At 47.6% G+C, this 15672-nt stretch overlaps 1 protein-coding gene across 1 annotated transcript in view; it reads right to left on the bottom strand.

Moving 5' to 3' along the window:
- Positions 1-15672, bottom strand: part of TMEM178B (transmembrane protein 178B) — a 339668-nt gene that overhangs the window by 35353 nt on the left and 288643 nt on the right. The window contains exon 3 of the mRNA XM_036926213.2: positions 95-232. Coding sequence (XP_036782108.1) covers positions 95-232 — 138 coding nt within the window. The remainder of the gene's footprint in view (positions 1-94; positions 233-15672) is intronic.

The raw sequence follows: 15672 nt of genomic DNA, 5'->3' as shown, positions 1-15672 counted from the left end.
GTTTGATGAATGAATAAACAAGTGTCCCCTAGCCATTCTCCCAGAACCCCAGTCACCAGGGCCTTTCCCCTAGCCCCCACACCTGCAGCCTTACCTCCCATGAGGAAGAGAAGCCCGGCCACGTACTGCATAAGGCCTCGGTCCCAGCAGCAGCCCAGCACACCGATGATCCAGCCGAAGAGGATGATGGCCACTGCCATGCCCATGAAGCCAGCCGTCATCCGGCGCAGGTCTGTGGGGAAGCAGGTGGGCACCAGTTAGCGTCAGAGCCTGGAATTCAGGGTCAGGGTACACCCCGCCCTGGGCCACGGGGGAGAGGGCAGGCACCACAAGAGCAGGAAGGTAGCCTGACCTTCACAGACAGGCTGCACAACTGAGCTTCCTTTGCGGAGAACACTGCTCCGGATGGTGACTATTTTCATGCACAGAAACATGCCGGGATAGCCTGGTTCCTGAGCAGAGAGAGAGGTGGTCCCCACCACAGGTGTCAGTTCTCACTGGCCTCCTTTGCTCCAGACGGAGTGGCCTGCTGAAGGCTGTGCAGCTCGTGAGGGCTGGGACAGGGCACTAACCCTGGATCTGCAGGGCTCCCGGGCCCCAACCCAGCATCATGCACCTCTCAGAACCAGCTGATCTCCCTGGAGGGCCACGGTGAGGACACAGCTGCTGGCATGTCCTGTTCCTTCCCCTCCAGGTGGCCTCCCTGGGGCTCAGCTGTTTTTGCATGTGGGTTTGCAGCCCTTCCTGCTCTCAGACGGAGCCTCTGAGCAGCCCCCTCAACCCCTGGACTCAGGGCCCGCCCAGCTTTCCCTGCTCCATGCCACACTGACCCTGCCAGGCGAAGCCCGGAGTGGGAGCAGAGGAGGGCTGTCCCGTAGGGGGAGGGAGAGGGCATGACTGCTGCCACATCCCAGGCAGCCTCGCTCAGCACCGTGCTCGCTCAGCTTCCCCCCAGCTCCCCCGACTGCCCTCTGGTGCACCCCCACCCCACCCGCCACACACCCCTTCCCTGGCATCCAGCCTCCCTTCTTCTTCCTGGGAAACACCTCACCAGCGGTGTGGACTCCTTCCACCCACCCACCCGCAGCCCACCTCTGCCACCTGTGTGAAGCCCACCCATTCACAGCTGAGCCTACCCGCCAGCCCCAGCCCAGGCCCTGCCAATGGGGCGCCAAAGAGGAGCAAGGTTATTTTCCCAGGCCTCTGGCCCTGCGGGGGATTGCGGAGCAGCCTGGAGGACCCCATGGACATTTCCTTCTCTCAAAGGAGGGGAAGGAGGGAGAGGGTGCCTGACGGCGAGCTCCATCACATTCCATGCAAACAAGGACACCCTCTTCTCATCTCCGAGGAACAGAGGCCCCACGGGTCTCTGTGGGGAGACTCCAGATGCACAAACCTTACTAGGACAGCCCCCCCCTCGATTCCTCTCCCTCACTCCATTCCCCCGCTGGGAGCCATGTCAGATCCTAGCAGTCTGGCTTGAGAACTCCTGGCCCCCTCCCCCTGGACAGGAAGCAGGACAGGACCCTGTCAGTGGGGCAGAGATCCACAGACCCACCCACCCATAGGTTCCTGCCCCTTGTTCTACGAGCCTCCTCCCCCACCCGCGACCTGGGATGCCGGCCCCAGGCAAGCTAGAGTTGCATGCATTATCATTATTGTGACCTGCCAAGGACGCCTACTTGTCACGCTGCACCTTACAGACCGCTCAGATCGCCAAATGTGTCACAGGAGTGAGTGTGCCACGTGAGCACAGCCAACGGGCCAGGCTTCCTGCTGGCCCCTTGCTTTCCACTCAGTCATCTGCAGCCAGCTGCAAATAAGGGAAGGAACGTTCCTGCCACTTGGGCTGCCACCACTTATTCACCTGCCTCTGGTCCTCCGGCCCCCATCTCCCCACAAAGCCTTCTGCGCAGCCACCAGTCTCACCCCTTTCTCCACCGCCACCGCAGGCTCTCGGGTGAGACAGGCCTGAGCTGCCCCCTCGGTGGGGAAGGGTCCCCTCTTGACATGTGAGTCCATTTGGACAGATTCCTGGAAATGGTGTACTTTTTGCTATTGATGCTTCGTCCACACTCCTCAATGCAGTCAAGGACCAAGAGGAGGTGGTGGGAGGGGGGAAAGAGAGGCCAGGGTATTCAGGGAATTTTCATTTTAAAGGAGGCTTTTATCCCCTTAAGTAAGTCATGAAATTTCTCTCCTATGCCCCTGTGAGACCTCAGGTTCCCTTTTTCAGTGCACGGAGGGTTTCTAGGGGAAATCTGGGTTCCCTGACCGCACTGGAGATGGACAGCCTGCTGAAGCCATAGAGCCCCTCCCTGCTCTGCTTGGCCTTGCTCACGGAAGGCCCCATGGGTCTCCAGGCTCTGCAGACCCATGGGAACAGGGGCACTGCCTGGGGGTATTAAGTGGATAATGTGTCACACAAGGTGGGTCCACTGGGCCAGGGATGGGAAAGGGGGCTGGGCAGGAGGAAAGGACCGCAAATCAGAAAAAGAGGGAGTGCTATCAGTGTTACGGGAGGAATGCAAAGGGTTTTACTTGGGAGAAAACAGAGAAAAAGGCAGGAAGGCAGGGAAATGGAGGGAACAATTCCCCCTCCAAAAGTTACAGATAATAGTCACGTGTCTCTCAGGTCCCGGAGGACTGTGGCCTTCTAACCCAGCCCAGGGCACTTTGTCAACACAAGCTGAGGGACATACTACCTTGTTTATCAGGAAAGGAGGATGCAAACCAGAGGTCAGGCGCGAGGCTATTCACTGACCCAGGACAATTTCCACCATCACTGTGTGAGCATGATTCTGCCAGAGCTGTGCACGTATAATTTGTTTTTTTTTCCCTTAGAACTGTGGCAATTCAGGGCAGCTGCCGCAAAAACTTTTAAAGTGGGTAGGATAAGAAATACTCCTGTTTCTACACATTAGGAAAGCAAGGGCCAAAGATGTTAAATATTTGACAAACAGTGCCAACCCGGTGAAGTGAAAGAAGAGTGAGTTGGGCTGCTGAGTCATGCGGGAGAATAAATGATGTGATTAAAGGCCTACTGGGTAGTCATGGCGGACTGAAACGTGTATCCAGTATTTCTTCCTCCCAAATAAAGTCAGAAGTATAGGTAGCTTTTTTTTAAAGACAGAAATCCACAAGGATGGGAAAAATAGGAAGGGAGATGATGGCAGTAGCAACAAAAGACTGGAGACTGTAAAGAGGGTGCACAGTGCACGTGACTTTGCAGCCCTGAGCCAGACCCAAGGCCCGCAGCAGGGAAGCCAGACTGCACCTGCTGAATGCCCGGAAGGCCCAGGAACTCTGCCAGCAGCTTCCTCCGGATCAGGAAGTAAGCGGGGTTGGGGGCTATGGTGTGGGGGCATGGGACGGGGATGGGGACAGGACATAAAACAAGGATTTGGTGGAGGTGGCTTGACATGGAACTGGATCCCTATATCTCCTCAGCCATTCCACACCCCTGGTGTGGGGGTACTTAGGCTGCGGGTTGACAAGCTCAGGTGAGGGCTGGCTGGCAGCACAGAAGAGTCATTGCACACAGAGCCATTAGGTAGCTATTGCCAAGTGGAATGTTGAATCTTGAGACCCTGGTCCCCTTCTACTCCAGAAGCTGCCTGGCAGCTGGAGCTGGAGAGATCTTTCTAGTGCTGACCCGCTCAGGAGAAAGACCCAGACACGTTGTGCCGGGGGTGCCCCCTCACAGCCCCTCCAGTCACTCTGGAAGCCCCCCACTGACAAGCCCACCCAGCTGCTCAGAGCTTCCGGGCCGCTCTTCAGGGCCCAACCAGACAACGCGGCACTGTCAGCTCTCCGCAGAGAGAGAACCTGAACAAACTGCTGGGAGAAGAAATAATAACTCAAAGCTATTATTACTATTACTATTGTTAATATCTCCAGGGAGATGAAAGAAGACACGTATTTTGCCTCCATGAAATAAGAACAGGATACTATTGAAAAGAACTACCTATATTATCAAAAATAATACCTTAAAATAACAGAATAAAAATCACTGAAATTTATATTATAAAATCAATTCTAATTTATAAATTAACAGTCCTATTATGTTCCAAAAAAAAAAAAGATGTAAGGTGGCTTACAAAATGCACACAGTATAACAGGATAAAAGTAATTAATGAGGAAATGAAGGAAGAGAAAATAAAGGAAATGAATTCAGATGTCACATTCACACACAAAATTGGGTCCATGAGGTCTCTTCGGGAAGGTAATTGTATTTGCCATATTCACATTCAAAGGTAACAGATATTATCTCCATTGTCCTGAAATCTTTGCGCTCTTTGTTTGGCCTTGCGTGTATCCCAAGGGCCACCTGCCTGTGGAATGACCCCCAGGCAGACGCCCATTCCTGCCCATCTTGGCTCCCCTACGCGGTCACTTTTCCCTTCAGGATTAAGAAAGGGCCATTTTTATTCTCTGTGACTGCTCACTGTGTGCATAGCAGTCCTCTGCACTCAGGAACTTACATAGCTTGTACTTCTTTTCCCATCTCGTCCTGCCTTTTTAGAAAAGGAAAAAGAGAAAAGAGGAAAAGAAGAAAAAAAAGAAATGGAACCTAACTCACCTGTCTGAAACTTCGGGAAAATATTAGGCACAGGTAGCCCAAGAATAATCCCCTTGGAAAGAACCCGAATGCTGAGCTGGACTCTGCAGGCGAAGTCTGAGACAAAGAGAAATCTTCTCATGAATCACGTCGGGTTTGAGTCCATTATCTGTATTCTATGGCCCTAACATTCAACATTCTAATTTCTGAAATGACAGAGGTGCATTCTAAACTTTTTAGAGAAAGAATTTAGTTCAGCTCAGTAGAAAGCAGTGGGCAGAAGGGGGCTGGTAATGAGAGGGTGGAAGAAGAAAGTCAAGGAGAGCCATTCAACAGAACCAGAAAAAGCAGTTCTCCCTCACGGAAAAAACCTGTGATTTTGAAGTTTACACTTGCATTAACATTTAAATTGAAAGGTATTGCTTGCAACTCTACATGGGAAACCAGGATATCTGCATTTAAATAAATACCACTTAGAGAAGAAAATATGTATGGGCTCTGAATATCTGTTTGCTCTTTAAAGACCTTGCACAGAAAAATGATGATGACTGGAATTTCTTTTTCTGATTAAAAAAAAAAAAAGAAATGGTGTTAAGTATGGGTTAGACTTTGCTGTGATGGTGAAGACTGGAGAGAAGTAGGGAGGACACTGCATTAATGGCCCTAGAATCAAGAGCTTAGAGTGACCAGCAAGGCCATGGTCCTCCACTGCTCTGGACACAGGGGGCTGCCCCGAGTGACCCTTGTTTGCTGGAAGTTCTCCCTTCTGCATGGTAGAAGGACATCACCCTGGCTACCAGGATGGAAGAGCATCAGCTGCCCTTGGAGCTGGACATTTATTCATGAATTAATCAATCCCTTGGGATTCAGAGTCACAGGAATTGAATGGCAGAGCAAGATGGTGAGGCTAGAAGTGAAGTGGGTTTTTCTGCTCCAAGGGGTCAGTCTGGGAAGGAAGGAAGAGAGGGACATGCTACCCGAGGTATCATGCAATGAACATGCTACCCGAGGGATCAACTCGGGTCAAACTCATTCAAAGGAGGAGGAATATTCCAGGAACCAATTACTGCACAGCAGCCATTTCTGAAGGAAGTGGGGGTTTTGGTTCTGGGTAACCATATAGCTTCAACAGATGGAGATGGAAGCATGGATTCTTGGAACCAGGCAACTCTGGTTCAAAATATGGCTATGCCGCGTACTGGCTGTATGAACTCGAGCAAGTCAATCCATCAGTTCCCACACTGGTAAGTGAAAGTTATGACAGTACTTACTTCAAAGGGTTAAGAGGATTAAAGAAGTTAATATGTGCAAACTGCTAAGAGTAGTACCTGATGCAAAGCTAGAGCTATGGAAGTGTAAATAGAAATGGAAGTCACTTACAGAGGGTCTTTTTTTCATACTCCAGATCTCTTGAATTTGCCGTACATAAGCATCTAAGGAGCTGAGAAATGATGGCATTAGCCCCCAATTAAGGATTTGGTACCTAAAGAGAGCAGGCTTCTAGAATCTACTCTTATGCTTCTCAGGGGCTCAAACGGGCAGAGGTGAAGGCTTTATTTTTCTATTTATTAATATTGAGATGCATTCACCCTGGAGGGTTGATTTTCCTAATCTCCCAGGACCAGAACATCCAGAGACTGAAGCAGCTAACAGCAGAGGTGCCAGTGGCCATAAAGGCTGTTTGATTGAACCTTGCAGTGAGCACTGCACTGATCTAGAAGGGTGAGACACGAGCAAGACTGCAACACTGTTGCGAGGGCTTCAGTGATCTAGTTAATTAAAATTCAAACAGAGAAGTAGTTAACAGGAGATCCTGCCTATTGCTTTCTTCTAGAATATAAGTTGGCTCAGCATCATAATGTGGTAACATTTAAGAAATTATTTTTACATGAAAACAAAATAGTTTATAAGTGTCCACAGAATGTGCCTGACTTGGGGCTTTGACCCCTAAAAGATCCTTTAGAACTGCCCTTTGCCTCCTCCAGCACCTCCATCTCGCTTCAAGTCACCCAAGCTCCAGTCATAACAGACCGCAGTTCCCTGAAAGCCTGGCACTTTCCCCTCTTGCCTCGATGGCACAGTGCTCTCTGCCAACATGGCTGCCCACTTGCTCCAGCTGGTAACCTTCTCATCAGCTTTAACATCTTCCCTAACACAGAAATGTCTGGAAGGCTTCTGGAGTACTCTAGCAGACACTGGTGTCCAGTTCACTTGGTTGATATCACCCCCCTGGCACTTACTACAAATCTTACTGTAATAATTGATGTCTTCCTGCCTCCAATAAATGTGAGCTTGTTCAGGGCTATGGGCATGTCTGGTATATTCTGTCTGCTTGGTCCCTAGCACATTGCCTGACATAGCAGGTGGTCAATAAATGTTTGCTAAATGAGATCACTATCCCACACTGTAGCAATTACTAACATTGTGTGCACCATGGAATAAAGCAGGGTGAGGAGGATGCATCTACCCAACTCAACCCACTTCAAGGATTTAAATGTCATTGTGACTTGAAACCAATTTCTGTCTTCTCCAATCTTATTTTTAAAAGCCAACAATAACTATCGCTTAACAATCCAACATAATTATTTATCATATACAAACAAAATATCAACAGAGGCCCAGATTCCAGATTGCACAGAGCCATGCAATATGGGGGCACCTTCCCATAAAGTTTAATGACACAAATGACACCCCTCAGCTTATGAACCCAACAGACCTTTCTGCCCTGTCTCCCAAGATAGGAAGAGATGGTGGGGGGGAGGTATTTGCTATAGAAACGAGGAGTGGTTTCTGGGTCAGAAGACGGTTGGCAAGCCTCCTCCTCCTCAACCCGACCTCCGGATTAGGGAGCTGCCGTAAATAGGGATATAATGTGATGCTGCCATAGACAAATCACATCCATTGTCAAAACAATGGAAGCCAAATTGCAAAATTTGTACTTGCCTGATGAAAGCTAGGTCAGCAGCTAAAGCAAGTGACTGGAGAGAAGAAAGAAAGGGAGAGAAAGCCCAGCACTGAGAGGCAGAGTCTCAGAGCAAAAAAAAAATTCACAGGAATGACCCTTTTCTCCCTGCAGTCACACTGCTAAACCAACAACAGAAACAGCAGTAGGCAATGGAGGAAAGCAAACTGTGGCTCCCCAGCCAGTTACCCGTGCGTAGACCCAGCTTGTTGCCTGGTTCTCCGTTCCTGTCCCTGGGGGGGTCTTCTACCATGAGTGATGAACTAGAGCAGTGCAATCCACTCTTCCACTCTGGAGAAGCCCCATTTCTCCTGCTCTGTACCATGTGTCACTGACAGCTGCTCTGCATGCAGAGCACTGAAACTGGGGTGGCTTGGCAAGAAAGTGCCCCCAGAGAGTCCCTACAAAGCAATCGTAAGATGTGAGCTTTAAAACACACAGGCACCTTAGAGGGCACTATGCTTTCCAGAAAAATGTGCAGGCACCTGAGAACTGACTGATGGCAAAGAATCTGAAAAGCCTAGGGAGGGGGAAGATGAATAGTCATGAACATTTACTGTGCATTTACTATGTGCTGGCTCTGTGCTGGGCAATTAACCCAGGACATGTCCATTAAGTCTCCCCCAGGCTCTATAAGATGGATGATATTTTTCTCATTTTGTAGACTTAGAAATTCAGACAAAGGAATTTCAGTCAATGACAGAGTGACCAAGGTCATACAAAGAGGAAGAGGCAGGTCTGGGAAAGCAGCCGGTTCTGTTCACGCCCTTCCAGTACTCAGTCCTTTTCAGATTCCATGCCACTTCAAATCCCCAAGAGAATTTAACATTCAATAGAATATAATCAAGTATTATTTGGCTGTTAAAATTATTCTTTTGCAGACTGCCAATGGCAAAGGATGGGTCATAATAGAATACTGTATGAGAAACAACGCAGAGGCCTCTGTATTCCACATGATCGCTACAAGGCGGCTGTATATATGTGCACCCACACGTGTACACCCATGTGGGAAAAGCAAGAGAGAGGTACACCAAATGTTAGCAGCAGCCTTTCCAGCTAGGATGTTTTGAGTTTTGTTTGCTCTTTTCTACAAAAAACAAGGTATTACTTTAACAATCAGATTTGGAGTTCTTTGTTATATGTGAGCTTTCCCGTTTTTAAAGTTCCAAGTGCAAATAGCACAGCCACCTGCCCTAACCTGGACTTTGATAGAAGACCATGACCTCAGGCCTGGCACAGATTCCTTCTAAGAGTACTGCCTTTTTAAAAAAATGCTACCACTAAGTAGTTTCTTGTTCCTTTTTAGCAGTGGAAGGTAAAACCGGCGAGCAGTGTGACCTGTGGAAGTACTGGCACTGGGGGCAGAGCTTCACCCAGTGGCTCCTGTGCAGGCCAGGGCCGGCGGAGGGCCAGCACCAGGCTCGAAGACGCCACTGCCCACAGTTGCCATTCTTCCTGCACGCACTCTCAGTGAGGCACGGGGCTGCCTTCAGTACCACTCTGACTATCTCCCACGCTTCAGGACTTCAGTGCTACCCCAGATCCTCTAATGACTCACACAAATGTCTACAGCCACCTCCTTACCCAAAAACGTCCCTTCAGACACTGAGGTCTCCACAAACGCAGCACAGCAATTTCTGTTTGAGCAGCATGGTGGGGCAGGAACAACCCAACAGAAACTTGAGTTTTTTGAGTTTGCTGTCAGAAGACCTGCATTGGAGTCCTGGCTGTCCACACACTGGTGGGCATGCTCCCTACAGGTCCCAGCACAACTCTCAGTGCTGAGACCTCACTGCTTAGAAGAGCGGTGGGAGTGCAAAATACACACCAGCTATCAAAGATGCAGCATGACTTTTCATAAAATATCACATTAGTAATTTTTTATATTGGTCACATGTTGATATGACAATACTTTGGACTAGATAAAATATATCATTAATTAATTTTATGTTTCTTATTACATATTTAATGTGGCTAACAGAAAACCTAAGTTAGATGTGTGGTTTGCACTGTATTTGCATGGGACCGCACTGCTCTAAGGAGAGGTGTAAGACCTTGTGCACATTGCTAGAAGGCGCCGCAAACCAGCTCTGCAACCTGTAATGCATCCTGCACCTTCACTTCTCACATGATAGGAGTGCAGGAAGAGACTGAGCAGGGACGCATAGGCAGAGGGCTGTGCATTCCCCTGCCCCAGCACACACCACTTGAAGCCAAGGGCCCTGCACAGAACCACCTGGAGAGCTGCACACAGGCATGCTAGAGCTGAGGACACAGGACAGGGCTGGTACCTACTGTGGACTGGAAAGATGAGGCAAGAAGCTGGGAAGGGCTACCTGCGGCCACAGAGCAAAGAAAAAGCCATGTATCCAGGGTTTGTCTGGGTAGGTATCTGGTGCTTTCTCCATGAGCCCAGTGGATGCCAACGAAGGCTAATGCTTCCTTGAAAAGACTCCGTCCAAGAACCTTACCTGTTAGGTTGTGGTGACTATAACAGAAAGAATCCCTATTCTTTTGGTGCCTCATTTTGGGGGCACCAAAAATGGTGCATGGCCACTCCCCCGGGTGCTTTTCCAAAGGAACCACAGAAGTGCCCCGTGGGCCAGCAAGCGAGCACTGGAGCCCGGCCACAGTCAGGGCACCGAGACAGCATGAAGCAAACGACACCCCTTGGATGCTGTACCCACCTCTTCCTGCCCCACCTCCCAGAGGAGCCAGAAGTAGCAGGGCTAATGGACAGCAGATGGAACAATGGGACTAAAGAAACGGAACAGATCTTTTTTCTTACTGCCAGTTTCCAAGAGTGGGTCAAATCAAAGCTGGGAAAGGGAGAGGATTTAACTAGATACAAGATGGAAATTATGGTATTACATCTATTCTGGCATTACTTCAGACTTTAATGTCTACAAATGAGAGTTTAGTAACACCTGACAGTTATCAAAAAACCTGTAGGATCTTTCATAACAATATTAAAGTTAGTGTTTTTCATGTGCCAGGCATATTCTAAGCACTTCCTACACATTATTACATTTAATGTTCCCAACCAATTGATCAATTTATCATTCTCCATTTACCGAAGAGAAAATAAGTCCCATCAAGTCAGGCAGTCTGGAAGTGGGAGACTCCAAAATCAGGCTTTTAATCACCGTGCCCTACAGCCTCCTGAAGTCATTGACCAAATGAGATCTGTAATAGCCCTTTGTAAACTGTATAGTGCTACCACAAATACCGGTGATCATTCATGTTCACAGCCATGCTACAAGGCAGAGGAACAAATACAACAGACCCAAGGTGCATTACTGATGTCATCTAATATGTATCTAGCAGTGTCAGGGCATACCAGTCATTATGAACAACATGGAAAATACAAGATCAGTAACTTCACTTTTTCTCTCCCCAGAATTTTTCAGTTTACAATGCTGGCAAATTTAGAAGTCTGACAATGAAAGTGCCTATGGAGCTTGTGCTTGCCTCTCTCCTCAAAGAAGCAAAGATGTTTTCCAAATCCCACGTGCATGGGATGGCAAGATGTGGTGGAAAAAAAGATGTTTTAGAGCAGCACGGACCATGGAATAATGGGTGAGCGCTGCCCTGGGGAAAGAGGTCTGCCTTTGGTCCCTCTCCCTAGTTCTAATACTTTAGGTAAGTCACATAATTTCTACGTTCAGCTGTCTACTTTCTGAAATGGGGATAATACATTTCCTGCCTGGCAGTCTTGGGGTAGACCAGACGATTCTGTTCTAGTAGTCGCGATTCTCAGCCCCATTTTGGCAATATACCACCAGCCTGTCTTTATTTGAAAAGTCAGAGCACAATTCAAATATAAAGAGTATGTTATTAAAACACAAATAATGAGTCAGGAAGCCATTTTTGAAGAGTGCCGAGTGATCATAAATCAAGTAAATGATAACAGGGCTGTGTGCCTCCGGAGGCTGGGAGTCACATGCATGAGACAGCGGAGCCTCCTCCGCCTCTGGCCCCAGGGTGATCAGCGCGTCCTCCCCTCACTGCGGTTCTCGCCCCTGGTAAGGGGATGCTTGATAGCGAGCAGTGACGAGTGAGTAGACTCTTTAGATCAGTAGAGTGGGTTGACCTCTCGTCCCTGTATGCCTGCCTCTTTGGCTCTACTGATGCACTTTTGGAGGCTTTCTGTGACTGAGGCTTCTTGGGCAGGCGTGAAGCTCATTCAAATAAAGGTCTGCCAAGGAAAGGATCTCTGCTGAAGGAGACTAACGTCATATGCTACCCTCGACTTGGAAACAATTCCATCAACAGAAATTCTCTCTTTGGGGTCATCCTATATTCATTTATTTCTTTATTCATTCAACGCATGGTTATCAAGCAGCTTCCACACCCAACAACAAAACCCAGTTCAGTGACCCAGGCCAAGTCTGTGCTTTCCAGGGAGGCAGACAAACTATACACACACACACACACATACATATGTCAGGTGGTGATACATGTTATGAATAAAAATAAAGTAGGTCGGGGGACAAAATGCAACAAGGTAGAGGTGGGGGGTTGTCATTTACTATAGGAAGGCTAGGAAATCGCTCTTAATAAGGTGACATTTCAGCATCTGAGGAACTGAGGGAATGGACATGTAGATACCTGGATGAAAAGCACTCCAGGAAACAGGAACAACAGGGGAAATCACCGAGGCAGGGACCTCTTTATCATATCTGAGGAACAGAAAGACCAGACACTCTGTATAATTCTATATATGTTACTCATCACACTTACTATGAACAGGCTGACTTAGAGCCACATGATGAATGTCATTTGGAAACAAAGAAGTACTTGCTATAACCAGCTAAGCTCTCTTAGAACTTAGGATACAGGCAGAATTGATAGGAATTGGTGACTGAGTGAGTGTGAGAGGTACAGGAGAGGGACAAGTCACTGATAACTCTGGGTTTGTGGCTTGGATGACAGGGAAAATGGTGCTGTTGCTGACCAAGGTCCAGAATAAAAGAACAGGTAGAGAGTGTTGCTTCTCTGTTTGGATTTATTTTTATTTTTATTCCTTTTTCTGGAAAAGGATGGAAAGGACAGGACTTGTAAATGCAGAGAAGGATGTTGAGTTCAGTTTGTTAAATGCTTAACAGACATCTAACTGGAGATGTCCATTATGGCTCTGGATTTATGGGCCTCGTGCATGGGAAGGAGAATGGTATTTGAGATACTGATATAAGAATTATGTAGTTAAGGTTATAGGATGGAAAGTTTGTTCTCCTGGGGCATGTGTATAAAAGTGAGAAGGAAAGAAGGCTAAGGACAGAATTTGAACACCAATATTTAAGGGATGAGATGAGGGGGAGAAGAAGAATGAGAAAGGATAGCCAAAAAGGACAGGCCAAACTCCAGCACAAGCAACACCACAGGGGTGAGAGGAAGAAAGGGTTTCAATGATGGTTGATGTTGCTGATCAAATAAGACAATAACATCATAAAACATTCAACAAAGACTACTAAGCACCCCTTATGTACCCGGCACTGTGCTAGGATAGGGAACACAGTTGTTCATAAAACTGGCCTGGCCTCTTCCCCATGGAGTTTACCAGATTTGTAACTAGGTCCCTCATGACCCTGGCCAAGGTTCTTTAATGGAAGTCAATCTCCTTGAGTTACTAGGAATGAATGGAAAGTAAGGCAGTAGAAGTCACTCAAATACCATGCTTTCCTGTAGGCTGACTGTGGAGAAACGGATGGAAATGGAGTGACAGGGTGGAACACAGACAGAGGAAGACTTTTCTTTTTTAAAGTATGTAAAACTTGAGTACATTTCTGTGCAGGGGAGGAAGAATTAGCAGAGAAGATAAACCTGATGATACTAGAGATACATGCTTTCACATGCTCTGAATCTTATCCAATCAAAAGGTCAGACCCACACAAACTCAGGAAAGTCCCTGATTCTACTTGACAAATGTGGGCAGCAGAGACTAGTGGTGAAAAACACCAAGTCTGGGGGGACAGACTATCTGGGCTTGAATTCCAGATCTACCACTTACTAGCTGTGTGACCTTAACATCTCTGTACCTCCGTTTCCTTCTGTGAGCTGGGATAAGAATAGCACCTACCTCAGAGATTGTTATGAGGACTGTATTTATATGTTACTTAGAGGCTAGCACAAAGTGCCGTGTAAATGCTCAGAAAGCAAGGCCCAGAGACAGACACATGATGTGCACATCCCTGTACACACATATGCAGTGGAAGGAGTGAGCAGAGACATAAGGGGGTATGATGCCTGGCAGTGGGAACAGGGTTCAAAGTAGGTGAGAATATGGGTGAGAGACACTGTCCCTTTTCTGAAGTCACTCGGGGCTCAGCTTAGACCCCCATCTTCCGTGGAACCTCTTCTGGGTACTCTGGCCCAGAATCGCCCATTCTGTAGACATGCCCATCATGCAGCCCACGTGTGGGCTGGACCTCTCTCTTAGTTGTACATTCATTCATTCCCTGACTCATTCATTTGTTCATCATTTGCAGAGGTCCACCTCCAATCCAGGTAATATTCCACCAACACAGGCAAGACACCAGCCCTCCCCGGGAGGTCACTGGTCCATAAAGCCTTGGGTCTTCCCTTCTGTTGGCCGTGTCCTGTGCAGTCATTTGATCAGTTAAAATGATTTCTTCGTGTCCCTCACAGCATGTAACACACAGTAGGAGCTCTGAATCTCCACAGAAGGGAAGAATAAGCCTATTCTATTGAGCAGGTGCACAAACATATCCAAATTTATAATGTTTAATTGTACTTTGCATTCAAATACCAGTGTCTCTCCGGGATCAGTTAGCGAGAGAGAAAGGAGCTGACATTTATTTGTCACCTATTATGTGCCAGGCACTGTTGACAGTACACAGCTCACTTAGAGCCAGTCAATGAGAAAGCCTCTTCTACTTGTTTTGTTGAAAAGTGACGCCTAATAGCTTCACTTCTATGTTTTCAAATGTTTTCCATTTCTTACGGCTTGCTTGCTCTGCTTGAAGAGTCTCATGTGACTGGAAACATTTTTTTATGCTTCATGTGTAGCCTGTCCCTTTTGAATTTTGCTGGTGTTTGGCTGTTGGGTCTTTTGTTAAGTAAATGCTGGCTATGTACTTTGTGTCTGGTTCTACAAGACAAGCATGCCCACCCCGACAGCCCCAGGTGCACCCCTCTGTCCCCTGCGCTGCATGGTGTCTTTGTTCTGCGGCGGGCTCTGGCAGCCTGTTCCTGCAAGATGCTCACTAATGAGGCCAGGGTCATCAGCAGATTTGTGAAACCCAGGACAAAATGGGACACATTGAGCAAAACTTTTTTTTTTTTTTTTGGTTCTCCCAAAGGAAATGGTGTGTTTGATTTACCTCTGAGTTAAAAAAATAAATAAATGGATCATGGACTTTTTAAAGCATGATGGATTAAATATTTAAGGCACAATGTTTATCTACGGATACCTAGCCATGCTGAGTCCTTGACTCTAAAGGAACGGCAGCCAAGTTGCCTCTCTGACACTAGCTCCTGAGGCCTTATGCTCCCTGCATTCTCACGCCCAGCACCATGGAACAATCCTCAAGTTCACGATTCTTTTCTGCCTTCTGGGACACCACCCTCGTCACTGGAAAGGGGAAAAGAGTCAGATGATCTGTGCTTGTAGGATTTAGATGCAGGGCCGGGGAGGCGCATTCCTGGGCCCTGAGCTAGACCTCATGGGTCTGTGAGCAGAAAGGATGCTACTGGCAGAGCTGTGTGCTGTTCTTGAGCAGGTTAAAAACAAGGAGCTCATTGTCCCGCCTGCTCAGAAGGCTCAGCACAGAGACACAGGCAAGAAGACTCAAGGTTTTGGAACTGGAAGGAAGTTGAAACCTGGCTCCTTATGGCTCCAGAACTGTTTGTGTCACCAAAGAATTTAAAGAGAATATTCTCACTGACAGATAAGAGTTTAAATGTATCCAAATTTATAATGTTTAATTGTACTTTGCATTCAAATACATGTGTGACCTACATAAATCAGAACTCAGTTTCTACTAATCTAATGTCAACTCGACATGATCAGTGCAGGCCTTTCTCTGGGCTCCCAGTCCATATGGCGCACGGCTTTCTGGACATGTCAGCAAGGGTGGTCTGCTTATGCCTCTAATCCCGAACACCCAACACCCAATTCCTCATCTTC

Source organism: Manis pentadactyla, chromosome 7, assembly GCF_030020395.1.
Source record: "Manis pentadactyla isolate mManPen7 chromosome 7, mManPen7.hap1, whole genome shotgun sequence".
Lineage (NCBI taxonomy): Eukaryota > Metazoa > Chordata > Mammalia > Pholidota > Manidae > Manis > Manis pentadactyla.
The sequence above is the reverse complement of the archived record's forward strand: the minus strand, read 5'-3'. Positions and strand labels throughout refer to the sequence as shown.